This window comes from Ranitomeya variabilis, chromosome 2 (genome assembly GCF_051348905.1).
Source record: "Ranitomeya variabilis isolate aRanVar5 chromosome 2, aRanVar5.hap1, whole genome shotgun sequence".
Taxonomy (NCBI): Eukaryota; Metazoa; Chordata; class Amphibia; order Anura; family Dendrobatidae; genus Ranitomeya; species Ranitomeya variabilis.
This window is the reverse complement of record NC_135233.1, coordinates 237,961,118-237,985,337: the sequence shown is the minus strand read 5'-3', so window position 1 is coordinate 237,985,337 and position 24,220 is coordinate 237,961,118. Positions and strand designations below refer to the sequence as shown.

Below are 24,220 nucleotides of genomic sequence, written 5' to 3'. Positions count from 1 at the left end.
CTGCCCGCGGTGCCCAGACGGTCCATACGCGGCCTGCGGTGCCCAGACGTCAATATGCGGCCCGTGGTGCCCAGATGGTCCATACGCCTCCCGCGGTGCCCAGACGTGACTCAAACACACAGCCTAATAGACATATGACTATAAATGTAATCCAAGAAGCAGAAGAATAGAGGGCACTCACCAGTCTTCAAATTTCAGTCTTTATTAGCAATTTGTTCGGATAAAATTCATGGCCGGGATTGTCGGAGCCGAAGCTCGTGTGAGCAGGGAAGGAAGGAGACGACGGCCGTTTCGCGCTGTGCTTGGATTACATTTATAGTCATTTCTTCTGGAGGAGCACCCGACGTCTAGTTCAGTGGAGTTGCAATAGCTATTTATTAAGTACCCGCACAGGGGGATATCGACTGGAATATAGCCTCAGCAGAGACTGTGCCGCCTGTTGAACTTTTTTATGGTGTATGTTAATAGACATATGATGCTGTAAGTTTGGGTTGGGACTCGGGAGACCAGACATTGTAGGCCGTATATAGACCGTGAAATACACCTGTCTGATCGCGACTTTAGGCTACGTTCATATTTTTTCCAAGGGTTTGTCATGAATTTTGCTGCAGAATTGACGTGCTGTGTGCACCAAGCGCTTTAGATGAGATCGTATCCACGTTGCTGCCACTGTAATACTCTGTACTCTGTATATATCCGCCCGGTGTATTGATCGTGCAGGGCCAGCACCCTGACCCGTGCTGTGCAGGATCTAATGCCCTACCAGAGAAGAAGCCAGAGGTGATCCTGGAAATGTCCTCCCTGCACCGGCCTGAATACGGCACAGGGAGACGACAGCACCATTTATTAGAAAGTCACTGATTTATAATGATCCTCACGTACATAGAGCTCTCATCCTGGGGAGAAGAGCATTTTTGCTAGTTTCAGGGGTCACACTTCTGGAATCATCCATTGTAGCGCAGTGGTGTGCCAGCTGTTGGATAACTACATGTCCCAGCATGCCCTGACATCTTGCACACCACTGATGTAGGATCAGGACCCACAGGACTTGTGTACTTGATCCATTTAGTAGGTAGTCTGATTATGGGGGCGCATAGTGCTGGAAGGATCCCTGCCGAGAACACCTGGTGCAGTCTGGGGGAGAGGCAGCGGGGGGGGGGGGGGGGAATTAAGAGTCATCGCTGGAAGCTCTGGTCTTGGGGTGATGTATGCATGTAACGCTCTGGTCTTGGGGTGATGTATGCATGTAGCGCTCTGGTCTTAGGGTGGTGCACACACGTAGCGCTCTGATCTTGGTGTGGTGTACACACGTAGCGCTCTGGTCTTGGGGTGATGTACACACATAGCGCTCTGGTCTTGGGTTGGTGCACACACGTAGCGCTCTGGTCTTGGGGTGAGGCACACACGTAGCGCTCTTGTCTTGGGGTGAGGCACACACGTAGCGCTCTGGTCTTGGGGTGATGTATGCTTGTAGCGCTCTGGTCTTGGGGTGGTGCATGCACGTAGTGCTCTGGTCTTGGTGTGATGTATGCATGTAGCGCTCTGGTCTTGGGGTGATGTATGCATGTAGCGCTCTGGTCTTGGGGTGGTGCATGCACGTAGTGCTCTGGTCTTGGTGTGATGCATGCACGTAGTGCTCTGGTCTTGGGGTGATGTATGCACGTGGCGCTCTGGTCTTGGTGTGATGTATGCACGTAGTGCTCTGGTCTTGGTGTGATGCATGCACGTAGTGCTCTTGTCTTGGGGTGATGTATGCACGTGGCGCTCTGGTCTTGGTGTGATGTATGCATGTAGCGCTCTGGTCTTGGGGTGATGTATGCATGTAGCGCTCTGGTCTTGGGGTGATGCACACACGTGGCGCTCTGGTCTTGGGGTGACATATACACATAGCGTTCTGGTCTTGGCTGACCCTCGTAGTGCTCTGGTCTTGGGGTGCTTCACAGTTTTGACAGGATTCAGGGGTCACACTTCTGGTATCGTCCAGTGTAAGAACTTCATAGAAGCCTCAAATCCAAGAAAACAAGCCTGAAAGTTAAAAATAACCAAGATAAACTGAGCGGGGAATCTCCATGTTTTGCCCTCATAGACTGTAGTGTTGTTAATTTTATCTGCGTTCATCCAAAGCCGGGTTCGCTAATATAATCCCAGAGCTTCAGGACTGGAAGCATTAAGAGATGTGGTTGTATCTTTCAGATCCTGCACTCACCGCGTTGGCTGGGAAGGCTCGTAACATGGCCGCTGTGAACCCCTTATACAGTCCACGGGGTCCCTCATCTCGCAGGACTTCCCTGAAAACATCCAGGACACCCCTGTACCGGCTGTCAGGAGCTGGAATAAGACGGTAAAATGCATTAGCTAGAGCCAACATCACATATGCTGGCAGATATGACTGGTCGATCACATCCCCAATCAACTGATCGTCCCGGGGAAGCCATGGCTGCCCAGGCAGTTTCCCTGCCGTGGCCACTACAGGGGAAATGTGGTGTTACATCTTGGTCATCCAGATGAATGGCTGGAGTCCTCCATGGTGGGAACCCCTCATACAGAATCAGACACCACCCAGAGGGGACACAAAATAATTAATTGCTCTATTCACCTGTCTGGAAACGTGACTTGAGCACATCCATAGGAATGGCCACGACCCAGTTGCACATGCCGGCCACTCCTCCGGCCAGCAGAATCCGTGCAGCAGTGATGTCACGGGCGCTGTGGTAGAACAGGATGGTAAGGGGTGTAGTACAGAGTCATCCATACTTTGTATTTTAGCACTACTGCCCTCATTCTCCCACCCGGCATCCATATACCATTGTATCTACTTTACCGCTGCTTACCTGCCTCCATCTGGTGCCAGCTTATCCTTTATCCATTCATAGCTCATGAAATACATGCCGGTGGCTGGGATATCTTAATGAGGAAAGAAAATTGTTAAAAAGATATTCCCGTTTCTAAGAGACATTTATGACATTGTATTAAAGGGATGCGCCACTTTCAGCTCTCCTCTTTCAGTAGACCTGTGGCCTGTCTGTGATATATGGACGTGTGAAAAAGTATTTCCCCCCTTCTTGCTTTCCTATGCCACATGTTTGTCACACTTAAATGTTTCAGATCGCCAAACAAATTTAAATATTAAACAAAGATAACACAAATAACCACAAAATGCAGTTTTGAAATGAAGGTCTGTATTACTAAGGGAAAAAGTAATCCAAACCTACAGGGCCCTGTATGAGAAAGTGACTAGCCCCCCCCCTTCCAACTCCAAAGCGTATATTAACTGTGGTTTATCACATCTTTGGGAAGCTGAGTTCACATTCCCTAGCCACTCGCAGGCCTGATTACTGCCACACCTGTTCTCAATCAAGAAATCGCTTAAATAGGACCTGCCTGACAAAATGAAGCAGACCAAAAGATCCTCCAAAGCTAGACATCATGATACTATCCAAAGAAATACTGGAACAAATGAGAAACAAAGTAATTGATATCTATCAGTCTGGAAAAGGTTATAAAGCCATTTCGCAAGCTTTGGAACTACAGTGAACCACAGTAAGAGCCATTACCAACAAATGGCAAAGACATGGAACAGTGTTGAACCTTCCCAGGAGTAGATGGCCGACCAAAATTACCCCAAGAGAGCTGCAACGACTCATCCAAGAGGTCACAAAAGACCCCACAACAACATCCAAAGAACTGCAGGCCTCACTTGCCTCAGTTAAGGTCAGTGTTCATGACTCCACCATAAGGCCTCTTTTCAGACGTCAGTGTGTCCGGTACATGTGATGACAGTTTTCACAAGTACCGGAGACACTTACACACGTAGACCCATTCAAGTGAATAGGTCTGTGCACATGAAAGTGTGTTTCCACAGACCGTGTGTCCACTGGAAAAATACGATGACATGTCCGTTTTTTAACAGCAGCACAGGCCGCAAAACATCCTGCCCACGTGCACGCGGATGACATATGTGTGTCATCAGTGTGACACGCACTGGCACCTAGGAAGCAGCAGTACAGTTAGCGCTGTTCCCGGGCGCTGGGTGCTGAAGACAGCTCTCATCATTCTCCCTGCTCTGCCAGCGATCAGCACGAGCAGGGGAAAATGTTGAGCATTATATTCAAGTGATAAGTGAGACCAGACGGCGGCTGATGGGACTACTACTCCCATCAGCCTACACCTGCTGCAGCTAATAACAATGAAAGCAGGCAATGGCTGATGGGAGTATTCATCAGCCGCCGCTTTTGCTATGAATAAATAAAAAACGGCGTGGGTTCCCCTGTATCTTTCATAACCAGCTAGGCAAAACTGACAGCTGCAGACTGCAACCCTCAACTGTCAGCAAGGCTGGTTATCAAGAATAGAGAGGCCGTCATGCTGTTTTTTTAAATTATTTATTTAAATAATAAAAAAAAACAGCGTGGAGACCCCTTTATGCTTGATAACCAGCCTTGCTGAAGCTGACAGCTGAGCATTGCAGCCCGCAGCTGTCAGTTTTGCCTGGCTGGTTGTCAAACATACAGGGGAAGCCACGCCGTTTCATTTATAAAGCAGTCGGCGGCTGACGAATATTCCCAACAGCCACCACCTGCTCTCACTGTTATCATTTGAATATAACTCTCATCATTCACCCCTGATTGCCGGCAGAGCGGGGGAGAATGATGAGAGCGGTCTTCAGCACCTGGCGCCAGGGAACAGCGCTAACTGTACTGCTTTCCTGGTGCCGGTATGTGTGCTACTGATGCGGCATGCGGTTGCCACATGTATGCCACAAGTATTACGGACACGGATATCTATGATACTGTTTTTTTTACGATACTGGAAATATAAATACATGTGAAACAGGCTTAAAAAAAGAGACTGGGCAAAAAATGGCCTGCATGAGAGAGTTCCAAGAAGAAAACCACTGTTGAGCAATAAGAACATAAAGGTTCGTCTCAGTTTTGCCAGAAAACCTCCTGATGACCCCGAAGATGTTTGAGAAAATACTCTGCGGACTAACGAAACAAAAGTTGAACTCTTTAGAAGGTGTATGTCCCATTACATCTGGTGTAGAAGTAACACAGCATTTCAGTGAAGGAACATCATACCAACAGTAAACTATGGTGGTGGTAATGTGATGGTCTAGGGCTGTTTTTCTGCTTTAAGACCTGAAAAACTTTCTCTGGTAAATGGAACTATGAATTCTGTTGTCTGTCAAAAAGTCCTGAAGGAGGATGTCCGGCCATCTGTTCATGACCTAAGCTGAAGTGCACTTGGGTTAAGCAACAGGACAATGATCCAGAACACACCAGCAAGTCCACCTCTGAATGGCTTAGGAAAAACAAAATTAAGACTTTGGAGTGGCCTACGCAAAGTCCCGACCTTAATCCAATTGAGATGCTGTGGAATGACCTTAAAAAGGCGGTTCATGCTCGGAAACCTCCAATGTGGCTGAATTACAACAATTCTGCAGAGATGAGTGGCCAAAATTCCTCAAGAGCATTGTAAAAGACTCCCTGCCAGTTATCACAAACGCTTCATTGCAGTTGTTGCTGCTAAGGGTGCCCCAACCAGTTATTAGGATTAGGGGGCAATCACTTTCTCACACAGGGCCCTGGAGGTTTGGATTTATGTTTCCCATATTAATAAAGACCTTAATTTATAAACTGCATTTTGTGATCACTTGTGTTATCTTTGTCTAATATTTCCATTTGTGTAATGATCTGAAACATTTAAGTGTGACAAACAGGCAAAAGAATAGGAAATAAGGAGGGGGGCAAACACCTTTCCACACAACTGTATGGATGTCTGAATTTGACCTTAGGCTGTTTGTCCCCTGCACCTATACTTCAATTTGTAAAATAGACAGACAGCCTCGCTGGCAGCAAGAAGCCATGCCCCATTGTTATCTAGCAAGTGGAGACAAGCGTACTGTCAGGAGAGCAGGGCGTCCTCTTGGCTGTGCCCCCAACGCTGCGTCTTCAGGACTTGGGCCTTTGGGGGGAACAGAGGAATGGGCCACAGTATGTGCTTATTCCTAAAAGTACTAAATGCACAATCCATCTCTGCCCCAATGCCATCCATAACGCATATAAGATGGTCTGGTGTCCCACCAAATGTTGTTTGGTTTAGAGATGCCCTTCCCATATCGCGGATTCCCCCTTCCTCTCCGCAGTGCATCATTGCTGTGCAGGTACCTCCTTCCTCTCCGCAGTGAATCATTGCTGTGCAGGTCCCCCCTTCCTCTCCGCAGTGAATCATTGCTGTGCAGGTCCCCCCTTCCTCTCCGCAGTGCATCATTGCTGTGCAGGTCCCCCCTTCCTCTCCGCAGTAGATCATTGTTGTGCAGGTCCCTCCTTCCTTTCCACAGTGCATCATTGCTGGGCAGGTCCCTCCTTCCTTTCCGCAGTGCATCATTGCTGTGCAGGTCCCCCCTTCTTCTCCGCAGTGAATCATTGCTGTTCAGGTCCCTCCTTCCTCTCCGCAGTGGTTCATTGCTGTGCAGGTCCCCCTTCCTCTCCGCAGTGGTTCATTGCTGTGCAGGTCCCCCCTTCCTCTCCGCAGTGCATCATTGCTGTGCAGGTCCCCCCTTCCTCTCTGCAGTGGATCATTGTGTGCAAGTCCCCGTCCTGGAGCCATCTGCATAATTAAAGACTGCTCCCATTTCGTACAGTGATTGCTTATTGCTAAGATACATTGTCACTCAGTGGTGGTCTGACTGTGCAGCAGAACTACAGCTGCCCCCATTCACTGGCACAGGACCCGGCATCCGCTCCCTGCGCAGCAAGTGCGATTGTGTAGGGAATACAGCAAAGGGGAAAACAGCAATAAAAAAGTTGTGTGGCCCTTCATCCTCCATCTTCCCCGCTGATCGTAAAGTATTGGCGTATCTGGTGCCATTGCCTCACTTTAGGAGCTGAGGACACCTCTCCACGTGCCCATCTTACCTACAGATAAGCTGCAGGAATAGTGGCGCGCTGAAATCCATGCGCCCCCCATATTAGAGAGGGGCGCTCCTCTATTATCACAATATATAGGGGTTGTCGCTTACATAATGAAAAGCATATTATTTCGATATGTTGGTAGTTACCTCTCAGGAGGGTAAGCACCGTACCCCTGTACAAGCTTCGCATGCCCTGCTCCTGGAACAGCTGCCTGGCACAATCTACAGGCCCCGAAAATCTCTTCCATGAACTGTTCGCCTGAGCCTTAGAAAGAGACGAGGACACAGCTGATCATGTAGCCCAGTGGTGTGCCACCTGTTGGAAAACTACAACTCCCAGCATGCCCGGACATCTAGCACACCACTGCTGTAGGATCAGGACCCGCAGGTCTTTTGTACGTTACCTGGAGCAGGCACTTGATCCTTTCTGCAGGTATTGCGATTATAGCGGCGCACAGTCCTGCCAGCATCCCTGCCGAGAACACCTGGTGCGGTCTGTGGCGGGGGATTGGGGAAAAATATAAAAAATTACACATTAGTGGAAGATCACAGATTATTTCTTATCTTTGATGCATCTGTTTTTGACAAAGCAGAGTTGTCACCCAGCTTTTCCAGTATCGGCAGCCCGGATATCCTGCATTACCACTAAGTGGTTAGGAAAGCTGGATGCTCAGAAGCCTAGGAAAGTCAGGTGCAACATGTGAGGATATTGGTTGTCACCCAGCTTTTCCAGTGTCGGCAGCCCGGATATCCTGCACACTGAGTGGTTAGGAAAGCTGGATGCTCAGAAGCCTAGGAAAGTCAGGTGCAACATGTGAGGATATTGGTTGTCACCCAGCTTTTCCAGTATCGGCAGCCCGGATATCCTGCACACTGAGTGGTTAGGAAAGCTGGATGCTCAGAAGCCTAGGAAAGTCAGGTGCAACATGTGAGGATATTGGTTGTCACCCAGCTTTTCCAGTATCGGCAGCCCGGATATCCTGCACACTGAGTGGTTAGGAAAGCTGGATGCTCAGAAGCCTAGGAAAGTCAGGTGCAACATGTGAGGATATTGGTTGTCACCCAGCTTTTCCGGTGTCGGCAGCCCGGATATCCTGCATTACCACTGAGTGGTTAGGAAAGCTGGATGCTCAGAAGCCTAGGAAAATCAGGTGCAACATGTGAGGATATTTGTTGTCACCCAGCTTTCTCAGAAACTAAATTCACTGGATGAAATTGTTAGGAAATCTGTTATCTCACCTCAGTATATGTTGGGGCTGTTTCTGTTGTAGCTTCTTCCCCAGACTGAAGCCAAAAAACGTCATTGCCATTATTGGGGTCACTCCAGCCAGAGGGGCACCCATCCCTTTATAAAGACCCCTAAGACCCTGATGGAGGAAAGGAAACATAATTGTGAGGTTACACTCCGGACACAACTGCTTCTTATGGAGGGTATGTACGGGGGCAATCATGGGGCTAAACTCCTCCCGAATTCTCCGTACTGGGGTACACAGCACACGGATTGCAGCATGCTCATGATGGGAGCAGCCATACGTCAGGGAGCGGCCATGCGTCAGGGAGTGGCCATGCGTCTGGGAGCGGCCATACATCAAGGAGCGGCCATACATCTGGGATCGGCCATATATCATGGAGCGGCCTTACATCGGGGCGCGGCCAAAAATCATGGATCGGCCATACATCAGGGAGCGGCCATACATCAGGGAGCCGCCATACATAAGGGAGCGGCCATACATCGGGGAGCGGCCATACATCAGGGAGCGGCCATATATCAGGGAGCGGCCATATATCGGGGAGCGGCCTTACATCGGGGAGCGGCCATACATCAGGGAGCGGCCATATATCGGGGAGCGGCCTTACATCGGGGAGCGGCCATACATCAGGGAGCGGCCATATATCGGGGAGCGGCCATATATCGGGGAGCGGCCATACATCGGGGAGCGGCCATACATCAGGGAGCGGCCATACATCAGGGAGCGGCCATACATCAGGGAGCGGCCATATATCGGGGAGCGGCCTTACATCGGGGAGCGGCCATACATCAGGGAGCGGCCATATATCTGGGAGCGGCCATATATCGGGGAGCGGCCTTACATCGGGGAGCCGCCATACATCAGGGAGCCGCCATACATCAGGGAGCCGCCATACAGTTATATGAAAAAGTTTGGGCACCCCTATTAATCTTAAGCTTAATGTTTTATAAAAATTGTTTTTTTTGCAACAGCTATTTCAGTTTCATATATCTAATAACTGTTGGACACAGTAATGTTTCTGCCTTGAAATGAGGTTTATTGTACTAACAGAAAATGTGCAATCTGCATTCAAACTAAACTTGACAGGTGCATAAGTATGGGCACCTCACCAGAAAAGTGACATTAATATTTAGTAGATCTTCCTTTTGCAAAAATAACAGCCTCTAGTCGCTTCCTGTAGCTTTTAATGAGTTCCTGGATCCTGGATGAAGGTATTTTTGACCATTCCTCTTTACAAAACAATTCCAGTTCAGTTAAGTTTGATGGTCGCCGAGCATGGACAGCCCTCTTCAAATGATCCCACAGATGTTCAATGATATTCAGGTCTGGGGACTGGGATGGCCATTCCAGAACAGTGTAATTGTTCCTCTGCATGAATGCCTGAGTAGATTTGGAGCGGTGTTTTGGATCATTGTCTTGCTGAAAGATCCATCCCCTGCGTAACTTCAACTTTGTCACTGATTCATGAACATTATTGTCAAGAATCTGCTGATACTGAGAGGAATCCATGCGTCCCTCAACTTTAACAAGATTCCCGGTGCCAGCATTGGCCACACAGCCCCAAAGCATGATGGAACCTCCACCAAATTTTACTGTGGGTAGCAAGTGTTTTTCTTGGAATGCTGTGTTTTTTGGTCGCCATGCATAATGCCTTTTTGTATGACCAAACAACTCAATCTTGGTTTCATCAGTCCACAGGACCTTCTTCCAAAAAGAAATTGGCTTCTCCAAATGTGCTTTTGCATACCTCAGCCGACTCTGTTTGTGGCGTGCTTGCAGAAACGGCTTCTTTCGCATCACTCTCCCATACAGCTTCTCCTTGTGCAAAGTGCGTTCTATAGTTGACCGATGCACAGTGACACCATCTGCAGCAAGTTGATGCTGCAGCTCTCTGGAGGTGGTCTGAGGATTGTCCTTGACTGATCTCACCATTCTTCTTCTCTGCCTTTCTGATGTTTTTCTTGGCCTGCCACTTCTGGCCTTAAAGGGAACCTGTGACCTGAATTTGGCGGGACCAGTTTTGGGTCATATGGGCGGGGTTTTCGGGTGTTTGATTCACCCTTTCCTTACAAGCTGGCTGCATGCTGGCCGCAATATTGCATTGAAGTTCATTCTCTGTCCTCCGGAGTACACGCCAGCACAAGGCAATATTCCCTTGCGCAGGAGTGTACTCCGGAGGACAGAGAATGAACTTCAATCCAATATTGCGGCCAGCGTGCAGCCAGTGGGTAAGGAAAGGGTGAATCAAACACCCGAAAACCCCGCCCATATGACCCAAAACTGGTCCCGCCAAATTCAGGTGACAGGTTCCCTTTAACAAGAACTGTACCTGTGTTCTTCCATTTCCTTCCTATGTTCCTCACAGTGGAAATTGACAGGTTAAATCTCTTAGACAGCTTTTTGTATCCTTCCCCTGAACAACTATGTTGAATAAACTTTGTTTTCAGATGATTTGACAGTTGTTTTGAGGAGCCCATGAAGCCACTCTTCAGAGGAGATTCAAACAGGAGAACAACTTGCAAGTGGCCACTTTAAGTAGCTTTTCTCATGATTGCATACACCTGGCTATGAAGTTCAAAGCTCAATGAGGTTACAAAACTAAAAAAAGTGCTTTAGTAAGTCAGTAAAAAGTAGGTAGGAGTATTTAAAACAAGAAAATGATAAGGGTGCCCATACATATGCACCTGTCAAATTATGTTTGAATGCAGATTGCACATTTTCTGTTAGTACAATAAACCTCATTTCAAGGCAGAAACATTACTGTGTCCAACAGTTATTAGATATATGAAACTGAAATAGCTGTTGCAAAAAACCCAATTTTTATAAAACATTAAGCTTAAGATTAATAGGGGTGCCCAAACTTTTTCATATAACTGTATATCGAGGAGCCGCCTTACGTCAGGGATCGGCCATAAATCAGGGAGCGGCCATACATCGGGGCACGGCCATACATCGGGGCACGGCCATACATCAGGGAGCGGCCATACGTCAGGGAGCGGTCATATATCGGGGAGCGGCCATACGTCAGGGAGCGGCCATATATCAGGGAGCGGCCTTACATCGGGGAGCGGCCATACATCGGGGAGCGGCCATACGTCAGGGAGCGGCCATACATCGGGGAGCGGCCATACGTCAGGGAGCGGCCATACATCGGGGAGCGGCCATACATCGGGGAGCGGCCATACGTCAGGGAGCGGCCATATATCATGGATCGGCCATATATCAGGGAGCGGCCTTACATCGGGGAGCGACCATATATCAGGGAGCGGGCCGGGCAATGAATTAGCCGGGGGACAGAGGGGCATCTGGGAAGACGATTTCCATCTCTGCTTAGAAGCAACATTTTTACTACTAAATGCATGTAACATGTAGGAACAAGCTAAAGGTAATCTCACTCATTCTCCTGTGTGCAAAAATGTATTTTTATTTTTGTGGGGTTTTTCTCTTCTCACTTTTTTGCCCATTTTTGTGGGGAATTTATTCTCGTGTATTCCCATAATGTCAGGTTTTGTTCTGCATGAGAATAACGGATTGTTTTTTAATCTATTTTCACCCATTTTAGATGGCGTCCGTGTGCTGTTCACAGTGATTTTTTAAAAAGCGCTGAGTTTTTCAGTGTTCATTTTTTTCCCCCCAAGTTTATGATTGTTTACAGTGAAATATACATAGCTTTTTTCCTTGCATTCCTTATGGGTCAGTGGGCTCATTTCTGGCCTCAGTACAGAACGCTAAAAAATGTTAAAATGTGCGTGCAGTAAAAAAAATGCAAGAAAGAATAAAGAAAACCTGTAAGAAAGGACGTTCCATAGTTTCCAATGATCCCCTGTGCGGAGCTGACAGAAACGTGTACGGGAACCAGAGACATACACTGGGCATTGGCGGATTTATCATTTGTCCCAAAATCTCCAGAAAAAACTAAGAAATAACATCTGGGATCTGTCTGTGCACATCAGGCCTGCGTGTGAGGGTCCTGTATTATCATGTCCATATGCCTATGTTATATAAGGGAACTGATCTGTCTCCTTCCTCCTGCAGATCCCGCCCAGCGTCATACAGCCGGCTTACTGTCTGGGACAAGGGGGTGCGAGCTCCTATGTCACTACCGAGTCATACACAGCGGAGGGAGGAAGCAGAGCGCAGACCGGGGCTCGGGATATCGAGGTAAGGTGAGGAAGCCGGCGGATATACTGCCAGGGAATGTCCCTGTATAGTGCCGCCATGTAGTGTTCTGGGTCATCGTGCACCCGTGTAGCCCTGTGTATCTTGCACCACTGTGATACCGTGTGTATTCTGCACCCCTGTGTGTTCTGCACCCCTGTGTCTCCCTGTGTCCCCCTGTGTATCCTGCACCCCTGTGTCACCCTGTGTATTCTGCACCCCTGTGTCACCCTGTGTATTCTGCACCCCTGTGTCTCCCTGTGTATTCTGCACCCCTGTGTCTCCCTGTGTATTCTGCACCCCTGTGTCTCCCTGTGTATTCTGCACCCCTGTGTATCCTGCACCGCTGTGCTACCCTGTGTATTCTGCACCCATGTGTCTCCCTGTGTTTCCCTGTGTATTCTGCACCCCTGTGTATTCTGCACCCGTTTCTCCCTGTGTATTCTTCACCCCTGTGTCACCCCGTGTATTCTGCACCCGTGTGTATCCTGCACCGCTGTGCTACCCTGTGTATTCTGCACCCCTGTGTATTCTGCACCGCTGTGTCTCCGTGTATTCTGCACCCCTGTATCTCCCTGGGTATTCTGCACCCGTGTCTCCCTGTGTATTCTGCACCCCCGCGTCTCCGTGTCCCCCTGTGTATTCTGCACCCCTGTGTCCCCCTGTGTATCCTGCACCCCTGTGTCCCCCTGTGTATCCTGCACCCCTGTGTCCCCCTGTGTATTCTGCGTCCGTGTCTCCCTGCGCACTCTGCACCCGTGTCTCCGTGTCTCCCTGTGTATTCTGCACCCCTGTGTATCCTGCACCCGTGTCTCCCTGCGTATTCTGCACCCGTGTCTCCCTGTGTATCCTGCACCCCTGTGTCTCCCTGCGTATTCTGCACCCGTGTCTCCCTGTGTATCCTGCACCCCTGTGTCTCCCTGCGTATTCTGCACCCCTGTGTCTTCCTTTGTATTCTGCACACCTGTGTCTCCCTGTGTATTCTGCACCCCTGTGTCTCCCTGTGTATTTTGCACCCCTGTGTCTCCCTGTGTATTCCGCACCTGTGTCTCCCTGTGTATCCTGCACCCCTGTGTCTCCTGCACCCCTGTATCTCCCTGTGTATCCTGCACCCCTGTGTCTCCCTGTGTATTCCGCACCTGTGTCTCCCAGTGTATCCTGCACCCGTGTCTCCCTGTGTATCCTGCACCCATGTGTCTCCCTGTGTATCCTGCACCCCTGTGTCTCCCTGTGTATTCTTCACCCCTGTGTCTCCCTGTGTATCCTGCACCCCTGTATCTCCCTGTGTATCCTGCACCCCTGTGTCTCCCTGTGTATCCTGCACCCCTGTATCTCCCTGTGTATCCTGCACCCCTGTGTCTCCCCGTGTATCCTGCACCCCTGTGTCTCCCTGTGTATCCTGCACCCCTGTGTCTCCCTGTGTATCCTGCACCCCTGTGTCTCCCTGTGTATCCTGCACCCCTGTGTCTCCCTGTGTATCCTGCACCCCTGTGTCTCCCTGTGTATCCTGCACCCCTGTGTCTCCCTGTGTATCCTGCACCCCTGTGTGACCCTGTGTATCCTGCACCCCCGTGTCGCCCTGGGTATCCGGTGGCTGCACTATATGGCAGCGTCCCCTATGTTACCCTCCGTCTCTTATAAGTGCAGATAAGAGATGCCACCTCTGCCATTCACCCCCAGCCCAGAACACACGTGCTTCCTACAGGACTGGGCCCTGGCTCTCTGGAAAGTGATGCTTGCTGGTTTCTCTGCTGATTCTGAGGATTGCTTTGGTTGTATTTCCCTGGGAGCAAATATAGACGCCGGACACACAGGCTTCAGCTGAGGATTAATGTCTCGTCATACCGTGTCGTGTCCACCTCGGCATTAGGTAGTACATGAGCTTGTACGTTCCCCGGGTCTGCACCGTCCACCTTCCTTCCCATCACACGTCCCCGCTGGCCTCCTCTCCACGACTTCACTAGGAAATGCAGGAGGAGGGCCGGCTCGGCCATGGGCATGTGGATCGCTGTCCCCGATCGGTTGTTTCTTTGTCAGTCAGGGAGCCGCTTATGAAACAACTTGCACTTTTAGGTCAGATGAATAATTTACATAGGCATCCAATATAACACAGGCTCTAAGCTGGTCCGCCATAACTTGTGTTTCGGGTGATTTAATGGGAGGATCGGGGTTCATAACTGTCGGCCAAAAGATTATTCTTCCATCTATATGGTAAGTGTGTCATCCAGATTATCTTGTGTGCCCAGCGGCCATGGCACAGGACCAGCGTCCCCCCCGCACACGCACAGCTGCTCTTCCGTGTCACTTGGTGCCATCTGCTCCTCCTTGTACACTTAGATATCCCTCTATTCTGGGAAGTGGAGAGTGTGGATCTGATTTCTGGGATACTTGGATTTAGGATTTGTCCACATGAACCTTTTTTTTTTTTCTGCATGAAGAATGATGCCGATGGCCTGAAGCTGCCCCAGAATGTCTGCATGTTTGGCTTCTTTGGTGCTCACCCATTCTGATCTCAAGGGGGGAAAACTGCAGTAAAAACGCTGAAATAATCGTTGTGTGAACAAGCACTGAGGGGGGCTGCAGCATTATTTAGTGCTGTGTGTTCCTGGCAGAGCTGTGCACCCGGTGCCCCATGCTGTGCAGAGGACTGGAGCCAGGTGCACGTTAGTGGAAGGGTGCTGAAGTTCCCCTGCACAGCGGGGGGCCAGGGTGGTCCTCTCCATGGTGTGCCTATACCACTCGCTATCACTTATCCTCGGACCCCTCTTTATAGGTTGCCCTATGGTCTCTCGGCCATATTCACCTGTTGGGAGAGGATCTTGCGAAAACAATCCCCGGTGCTGTTATACAGCAGCTTCTGTCCTCCCGCCGGCCGGGCCTGGATCTGTAGGTTCACCTGGAGGCGCAGGAATTACACAGGTAAGTGGGGACAGGCTGGGGCGATATCTCATTTCACTATTGCAAATATAGTCATTCCCTAAACAGCAGAAGCCTCCTGCACAAAATGACGAGGTTCCTCCTGAAACCGGGGAGCCGGTCCCTATGTAAAAACCTCTGTCCTCATATATTGAAACTCTCATTCCTGTTTGCTGTCAGTGAATGGAATCCTTGTTAGATGATTAGAGGCCACAAACACGTGACTCCCTGTTCACACAGATGGCTTTTCTTCACTGTATACACAAATGGGCGACATACCCCACTATGTGGTGCGTAGTGAGATACAGGTGCATCTCACAAAATTAGAATATCATCAAAAAGTTAATTTATTTCAGTTCTTCAATAGAAAAAGTGAAACTCATATATTATATAGAGTCATTACAAGCAGAGTGATCTATTTTAAGTGTTAATTTCTGTTAATGTCGATGATTATGGTTTACAATGAAAACCCAAAAGTCATTATCTCAGTAAATTAGAATACTTTATAACACCAGCTTGAAAAATGATTTTAACATCCAAAATGTTGTCCTACTGAAATGTATGTTGATAAAACATAGTGGACCTACACCAGCAGATGACATGGCTCCCCAAACCATCACTGATTGTGGAAACTGATTTGGAAACCAAGGTCCCAGAGTCTGGAGGAAGAGTAGAAGACCACAATCCAAGCTGCTTGAGGTCTGGTGTGAAGTTTCCACAATCAGTGATGGTTTGGGAAGCCATGTCATCTGCTGGTGTAGGTCCACTGTGTTTTATCAAGACCAAAGTCAGTGCAGCCGTCTACCAGGAAATTTTAGAGCACTTCATGCTTCCCTCTGCCGACAAGCTTTTTGGAGATGGAAATGTCATTCTCCAGCAGGACTTGGCACCTGTCCACACTGCCAAAAGTACCAATACCGGGTTTACAAACAACCGTATCACTGCGCTTGATTGGCAGCAAACTCGCCTGACCTTAACCTCATAGAGAATCTATGGAGTATTGTCAAGAGGAAGATGAGAGACACCAGACCCAACAATGCAGACGAGCTGAAGGCTGCTATCAAAGCAACCTGGGCTTCCATAACCCCTCAGCAGTGCCACAGGCTGATCGCCTCCATGCCACGCCGCATTGATGCAGTAATTGATGCAAAAGGAGCCCCGACCAAGTACTGAGTGCATTTACTGAACATTTCAGTAGGCCAACATTTTGGATGTTAAAATCATTTTTCAAGCTGGTGCTATAAAGTATTCTAATTTACTGAGATAATGACTTTTGGGTTCTCATTGGCTGTAAGCCATAATCCTCAACATTAACAGAAATAAACACATGGAATAGATCACTCTGTCTGTAATAACTCTACTGTATATAAAATAAGAGTTTCACTTTTTCTATTGAAGAACTGAAATAAATTAACTTTTTGATGATATTCTAATTTTGTGAGATGCACCTGTATGTCACCCATGGGGTCCCTTGTATAAAAAAAAAGTGCCTTTGTTATGGGTCACAGGTACGCTGAGGGTCAAAATGACCCTTTTTTGGCCTCCTTCAGATGAGCCGATCCCTGTGATTGTGCTTGGCGTGTGTGTCCGGAGCTTACCCTGCATACACACTAGGTCTTCGCCTCACACACATCATATTTTACACAACAGCAGCCATCTCTATTTTGGCCTGAAGGATTGGGTCTAAACCTGTGAATGCTTTTATTCACTGACTGCAAGCAGTGGTCTGCAGAATAGTGGAAGAATTTCCAACTGTATAGGGAAGTTTTCAAAGTTTTCTTTTAGATAACGATTAAAGGGGTGGTATGGCATATGTCCTAGCCATATGGCGACACTTTATGAGATGGGAACGTATGAACACGTGGTCGGCGGTGGGCAGACACATGGTCATGGCTGATAATGACACTACCCAGAGCTGAGATAAGACACAAGTCCCTCCACGTCTGCCTGTGCTTATAGCTGCAGTACGGGGGTAAGTACTATATGGTGGGCCGCAGTGAGGTGTGACTTCATGCCACCTGCCATAGATCAGACATTGCAATAAATTCAATGTAGGACTTAAAGGGATTGTTCAGGATTGAAAAACAGCGCCTCCCTTTTCTGTTGCTTGTCCGTGTTATTGCAGCTCAGCACCATTGACACGAATGGGACTGAGCTGAAAAGCAGCGAGGGAGGAGAGCAGGGAATGAAGCCGGGAGACATGGGGTAAAGGACCCCATCTCAGCACTCACCTTGACGGTGTCCATGGGCTGTCCGGCCAGGGTGAGGCACACACCTCCCACCCCTCCAGACACAAAGTGCTTGACGTACGCCAGCGGGTGACTTCCATGCTCTGAGGCCATGTATGTGACACCAGCGAGCTCCTTCTGACTGCCTGTCTCTCCGAGGTCGTGGCCACTGGGTGTGGGAGATGGCACAAGGGGGATTGGAGATAAGTGAGCTCTCCGGAGACCCCACGCTGACGGTGGGAGATGCTGATAGCGTGCAGGGTGTGCCAGCTGGTGAATCCTGGCACCATGGGACGTGCTACCAGCTGTGTATGGGCATATTGGTTGTGTGTGGTGCAGCGGTAGATGCCGTCTATAGTCCGGGGGTGTCGAAGCGTGCACCGTCCTCTCAGTGAGCTCCCCGGGGCCCGGCGGTTGTTTGCACTGCTGTACACCGCTTTTGCCAAGTAGGGTAAAGTCCATAAATGAAGCAAAATGATTACTGTATAACCTGTACAGAGTCCCCGACACAGAGGAACAGAACTGCAGCAGTGCTCAGCCCCAGGATTGTACAGAAGTGATGACCGTGAGTCCTCTGCCTTACAGGAACCTCTAGGCAATCATGGGCAGCTGGTGCCACCTCCTCGTCCTCTGCACTGTGTGGCCCTGCGCGTGGCCCTTCAGGATCTGCGCATTCAATGGCCAGTACTTCGCGGAGAAAAAAGCCGCCAATGACGATATCCTGAGCGCTGTGGTCAAGGTAAGGAGGGGGTCCGATCCAAAGAGTAAGGCTCTGTGCACACGTGGAATGATCCTCTGCGGATTTTTCCGCAGCGGATTTGATAAATCTGCAGGGCAAAAACTGCACGTTTTTCCTGCGGATTTATTGCGGATTTACTGCGGTTTTTGTGCGGATTCCACTGCGGTTTTACACCTGTGGTTTTCTATTATGGAGCAGGTGTAAAACCGCTGCGGATTCCGCACAAAGACTTGACATGCTGCGGAATGTAAACCGCTGCGTTTCCGCGCGGTGTGTGCACTGCGGATTGCGTTTCCCATAGGTTTTCATTGTACTGTAAACGCATGGGAAACCGCTGCGGACCCACAGCTGCGGAAACGCTGCGGATCCGCAGCGTGTGAACATAGCCTAAGACGGGACCACAGCGGGTAGAGAGGTGATTGGGGGGCCGCACATGGGCAGGCTCGCCCATAGGATGTGAGGTTTTTGCCCTTAATTCCCATGTTATTTGCACAGATCATCCAACGATGTGACATCTTCCTGCTGCAAGAAGTGCGTGACCCCAAGGGAATCGCGGTGTCCAAACTTATGGCCGCCCTCAACAGGTGAGGAGGTTGATGGGTAAGTAGCAGAATCGGGAAATGTCAAGCTAGATTTAACCCTTTATTTCTCCCCATAGGGCAGAAGACTTGTACTTGGCTGTGAACAGCCCTCCGCTGGGACGCAAGTCCTACACAGAACAATACGTCTTCATATACAAGTGAGTTCTAAGAGATTTCCCGTTTTCTGTATGCAGCTCCAGTGAAAACCTATGTTGTCGCCTTGGCAACAGACTACAAGCAAATTCTGTATAGTCTCACACTGCCGTCCTTGGTCTTCTCCCTCTCTCCTACTAATCATACATGTAACTGGAGGCTCAGACTACATGGAACTTGTTTGTGGTCTGTTACCATGGTGATAAAGACACACAAATGTCAGTTGGGATCTGAGCTCTATTGCGGAATTGATTTTTTTTAATTTTTAAATTAATTTGGCTTTATGAAATTTGGTTATAAATGTGTTCACAGGGGTTTATGAGGACATCTATCCTCCCGCCATACACATGCATGCTCGCTTCAGCCCAGTATGCATGTGTTCATGTGTAGAAGGAGGGAGTCAGAAGCTACCAGACCCCTATGACCGCAGCTTTTCTCACTGAGAACAGAAGCATCGGACAGTTGTAATCCAACAACCCCATCCTTGCTAATGTCAGGGGAGATCCAGGAGGCCCCGAACACATGAGATGGATGGCATCGTGCCCAGCTTCCTGCACCCTTCTGATATTTTTAAGATATCCCCTCTTAGGTCATTGAAGATCTCAGTGATTGATCAATACAAATATGAAGATGATGATCCGGCCGCTCCCGACGTGTTCGCCCGAGAACCGTACGTCGTTCGCTTCGCTCTGGAGTCGAGAGGTCAGTGACCAGGATGAGCCGAGACGTTGCACCGTTAGCCATCATGTGTAACGATTACAGGGATCTAGGGATCAGCGGCTGCGGGGGGTTTATAACACTGATCTCTCTCTATAGATCTGCAGGATCTGGTCATAATCCCGCAGCACACAGAGCCAGATAAAGCCGCCATCGAACTCCAAGCTCTTTATGACGTGTTCATGGACGTCCGAAAGCGCTGGAGCAGTAAGGTAGACTTAAAGGGGTGGTCCAGATCTTCTGTATTCATGATCTATTTTAAGGATATATCTGTGTGTGGTGGATCTGAGCTGTGACATTGTCAGGACTCCGACTTTGTCCTCCTCGTATGAAATCTGTGAATGACGTCGCTCCCATCGATGTCTTATCCTCATAATCGATGTTTCCAGGTTCCATCACGTCGTTCTCTTCATTGCTCCATTGTTTTCACAGATCAATAGGTTTACACTTTACTATTCTCAACAGAACATCATTTTAATGGGAGACTTTAACGCCGGCTGCAGTTACCTGTCCAAGAAGAAGACAAAGTCCCTCCGTTTATACACAGACCCAGACTGTCACTGGCTGATTAGTGACAGCACCGACACCACCGTGAGAGAGAGCACCAGCTGCCCGTACGACAGGTGAGGGGCCCATTACATTGGAGGGCGAACACGGGCCACAAAAGGGCCCCTGTGCAATACACACATGTGTACGATATGTACATCCACCTCAATAAACACATTACACACATATATACAATACAAGCATACACATTACATGTGTGTATATATATATATATATATATATATATATATATATATACACACACACATACATATATACGGTACAGACCAAAAGTTTGGACACATCTTCTCATTTAAAGATTTTTCTGTATTTTCATGACTATGATTGTACATTCACACTGAAGGCATCAAAACTATGAATTAACACATGTGGAATTATATACTTAACAAAAAAGTGTGAAATAACTGAAATTATGTCTTATATTCTAGGTTCTTCAAAGTAGCCACCTTTTGCTTCGATGACTGCTTTGCACACTCTTGGCATTCTCTTGATGAGCTTCAAGAGCTAGTCACCGGGAAAGGTTTTCACTTCACAGGTGTGCCCTGTCAGGTTTAGTAAGTGGGATTTCTTGCCTTATAAATGGGGTTGGGACCATCTGTTGTGTTGAGCAGAAGTCTGGTGGATACACAGCTGATAGTCCTACTACTGAATAGACTGTTAGAATTTGTATTATGGCAAGAAAAAAGCAGCTAAGTAAAGAAAAATGAGTGTCCATCATTACTTTAAGAAATGAAGGTCAGTCAGTCCAAAAAATTGGGAAAACTTTGAAAGTGTCCCCATGTGCAGTGGCAAAAACCATCAAGTGCTACAAAGAAACTGGCTCACATGAGGACCGCCCCAGGAAAGGAAGACCAAGAGTCACCTCTGCTTCTGAGGATAAGTTTATCCGAGTCACCAGCCTCAGAAATCGCAGGTTAACAGCAGCTCAGATTAGAGACCAGGTCAATGCCACACAGAGTGCTAGCAGCAGACACATCTCTACAACAACTGTTAAGAGGAGACTTTGTGCAGCAGGCCTTCATGGTAAAATAGCTGCTAGGAAACCACTGCTAAGGACAGGCAACAAGCAGAAGAGACTTGTTTGGGCTAAAGAACACAAGGAATGGACATTAGACCAGTGGAAATCTGTGCTTTGATCTGATGAGTCCAAATTTGAGATCTTTGGTTCCAACCACCGTGTCTTTGTGTGACGCAGAAAAGGTGAACGGATGGACTCTACATGCCTGGTTTCCACCGTGAAGCATGGAGGAGGAGGTGTGATGGTGTGCGGGTGCTTTGCTGGTGACACTGTTGGGGATTTATTCAAAATTGAAGGCATACTGAACCAGCATGGCTACCACAGCATCTTGCAGCGGCATGCTATTCCATCCGGTTTGCGTTTAGTTGGACCATCATTTATTTTTCAACAGGACAATGACCCCAAACACACCTCCAGGCTGTATAAGGGCTATTTGACCAAAAGAGTGATGGGGTGATGACCTGGCCTCCACAGTCACCAGACCTGAACCCAATCGAGATGGTTTGGGGTGAGCTGGACCGCAGAGTGAAGGCAAAAAGGCCAACAAGTGCTAAGCATCTCTAGGAACTCCTTCAAGACTGTTGGAAGACCATTCCCAGTCTACCTCTTGAAGCTCATCAAGAGAATGCCAAGAGTGTGCAAAGCAGTCATCAAAGTAAAAGGTGGCTACTTTGAAGAACCTAGAATATAAGACATCATTTCAGTTGTTTCACACTTTTTTGTTAAGTATATAATTCCACATGTGTTAATTCATAGTTTTGATGCCTTCAGTGTGAATGTACAATTTTCATAGTCATGAAAATACAGAAAAATCTTTAAATGAGAAGGTGTCCAAACTTTTGCTCTGTACTGTACATATAAACTTTACACAGGTTTATACATTCATATATAAAATATGCACAGACCCATAAATTCCTCCATGTTCCTCCCAGCAGACTGTGGCTGATCCCTGGGGATCACAATGCCTGGTTGCTTTGTAACATCATTATTTTTAGGGGATCCCTTTAAGGGCTAATTCTGATAGATCTCCCATTTGTAGACCGGACCCCGACCTCGGTGGATGCAGTGACGGCTGCACGTTTGCGTCTCTCTCCATTCACTAACCATGGTAGCTTACTTTACTGGTTTCAATTCTTATAGAAATGAATGGAAGGAGCCGCATGGTGCAGCCAGCCCTCCATTCACAGTGGAGGTGACGGGGCTGGGGACCCCTGTTCTGGAGATCTGGAGGGTCCTACCTCTGGAACCCTCACCCATAAACATTTATGGCACCTCCGGTGGAATACAAGAACCGTATTACGCATTGTCCCATGGACAGTCCCTTAAAGGGCCCAGAATTGATTGTCCTCCTCTTTGTCTCTGCCTTAGGATCGTGGTTTATGGACAGGAGGTAATGGATTTGGTGAAGTCGTCCGGGATTTACAACTTCACGAAGGAGCTGCACCTCAGTGAAGCAGAGGTAAGACCTAATGTGGCGGACACAGACGTCATCCACATATCCTGAATGAGCTCTAGTAAAGAGGGCTCTGGAGGCTAATGGTCTGGTCGGGGGTCCGGCAGAGCCCCCTGGCCTAGCTGGATAGGCAGATTTATCCTCGGTAACCCCGGCATGTTCTGTTCTCGCAGGCCCTGAAGGTCAGTGACCATTACCCGGTGGAGATGGATCTGGACCTGGTTCTGGGCGGCTGCCGGACTCTCCTGCCCTCACTCACACTCATTATTCTCGGCCTCCTGTGGATTCATGAACTTTCTGTAAGTCAGAAGTGACGATCTTGTGCCAGGGATGAATTCTCAAAATTCAGGAGCCAGTGCAATGCCAAGAGGCCGACATGCCGTAACGGCAAATAAAAAGCATCACAGAACTGAATGACTGCCCATGTGGCTGACATTGGCTTATATGCCCCTCGACTCCTACCCGGCCTCCAGGGGTAGACATACTATTGGTGCAGCCTCTCAGGGGCCCTAGAGGTAAAGGGCCACTACCACTTACAAAGCAGCTCCTGCCACAGTGGTTCTGGACCACTCGGATAATTATGTTATGGTGTACATATCTGACATTTCTCTCCTAGTGCTTGATACAGGGTAGACCCCAACCTACACCCCCGACAATGACATCTGCAGTGTGACAGCACTGTGCCGCCAGATGGTGCCGTTATCATGTAATGTAATGCCCTCTGGTGGCAGAAACCGGAAACACAACGGAGGAGACAATCCCAGCTCTCGCACCTTGTAAATTGTGCTCAGTCCTTGTGCCACTTTTTGTAACTCTCGCTCCTTACTCGTGTTAGTGATTCTCCACCTTTGTACGGCACCGAGGGGCATTATAATAATATTATAGCGGGGGTCAGGTGCTGATCCGGGTCCTGCTTCACCTCTTATGTATATATGCTTACACTGTACTGACCATTTTTACATTAAATCCTTTTTATATTGTACATATGCAGCGTCTCGCTACTTTTATATCACAGGTTGACAATTCACAGGGTAATACGTGGCATTCCCTGCTCACCTGGGTTTAATGCACCTTACATTTGATATAGTACATCACATTAAACATTGTTCTACCCTCTAAAGTATGGAAAAATGTTTCCAAAAACAGGGCCACACTTGTCTGAAGGTTGTCCGCGGTACTGCATCTCAGACCCATTCACTGCAAAAGAGCGGCACAGCAAAGCCAGAACCTCATCGTGGTGCCGTTTTTTTTGGAGTAAAGTATCCATGTTTGGGAAAGCTGAGTGACAAATATAATGGCGCTCACAGGACAGGTCCCATGTAGGAATATTGCCCCCCGGCAGCAGGTCCTGACCCTTCTCTCGTGTTCCAGAGTCGGGTCCCTGCTGACCGAGCGCTGACACAGCAGCCGCATCCGTCCCACATTGTGTGTGTTATAATAGACGGCCGCCCTGCTTCATCCCCCCGGGGTCTCCTGAATTTTCTGCACCCTCTCCCGTCACCCATTGAGTCCTGCGTCACTGAATGT

At 48.6% G+C, this 24,220-nt stretch overlaps 2 protein-coding genes across 3 annotated transcripts; one reads left to right on the top strand and one right to left on the bottom strand.

Annotated features, from left to right (window-relative positions):
* Positions 1-782: 782 nt before the first annotated feature.
* Positions 783-18,037, bottom strand: LOC143805205 (mitochondrial carnitine/acylcarnitine carrier protein-like). The gene is made up of 9 exons (XM_077284193.1): positions 17,469-18,037; positions 15,125-15,217; positions 8,153-8,280; positions 7,318-7,408; positions 7,061-7,178; positions 2,832-2,904; positions 2,597-2,706; positions 2,207-2,328; positions 783-2,025 (listed from the first exon to the last, which is right to left on the bottom strand). Exons 1-9 carry the CDS (start codon positions 17,925-17,927, stop codon positions 1,963-1,965), a joined length of 1,257 nt encoding a protein of 418 aa, XP_077140308.1. The 5' UTR covers positions 17,928-18,037; the 3' UTR covers positions 783-1,962.
* On the top strand, positions 12,221-23,673 carry LOC143805202 (deoxyribonuclease-1-like 1). 2 transcript variants are annotated; one of them, XM_077284184.1, is made up of 10 exons: positions 12,221-12,324; positions 15,095-15,240; positions 18,051-18,204; positions 18,700-18,788; positions 18,863-18,943; positions 19,528-19,640; positions 19,755-19,867; positions 20,121-20,278; positions 22,609-22,699; positions 22,867-23,673. In XM_077284184.1, exons 3-10 carry the CDS (start codon positions 18,067-18,069, stop codon positions 23,005-23,007), a joined length of 924 nt encoding a protein of 307 aa, XP_077140299.1. In that variant the 5' UTR covers positions 12,221-12,324; positions 15,095-15,240; positions 18,051-18,066; the 3' UTR covers positions 23,008-23,673. The 2 variants fall into 2 exon arrangements, with proteins under 2 accessions (XP_077140299.1, XP_077140300.1); XM_077284185.1 differs by lacking the exon at positions 15,095-15,240 and having other exon boundaries at positions 12,274-12,324.
* The last annotated feature ends 547 nt before the right edge of the window (positions 23,674-24,220 follow it).

Bases quoted from the DNA above. Each gene is read 5' to 3' on its own strand.
- LOC143805205 (XM_077284193.1), bottom strand. From the start codon at position 17,927: ATGGACTTTACCCTACTTGGCAAAAGCGGTGTACAGCAGTGCAAACAA. The intron at 8,281-15,124 runs GTGAATATGGCC...TTCCTCCATCAG, and splicing joins GCAAGATCCTCTCCCAACAG to GGTCTTAGGGGTCTTTATAA. The intron at 2,905-7,060 runs GTAACTACCAAC...TTCCTCATTAAG, and splicing joins GGTGCTTACCCTCCTGAGAG to ATATCCCAGCCACCGGCATG.
- LOC143805202 (XM_077284184.1), top strand. From the start codon at position 18,067: ATGGGCAGCTGGTGCCACCTCCTCGTCCTCTGCACTGTGTGGCCCTGC. The intron at 18,944-19,527 runs GTGAGTTCTAAG...ATCCCCTCTTAG, and splicing joins CAATACGTCTTCATATACAA to GTCATTGAAGATCTCAGTGA. The intron at 19,868-20,120 runs GTAGACTTAAAG...TATTCTCAACAG, and splicing joins GAAAGCGCTGGAGCAGTAAG to AACATCATTTTAATGGGAGA.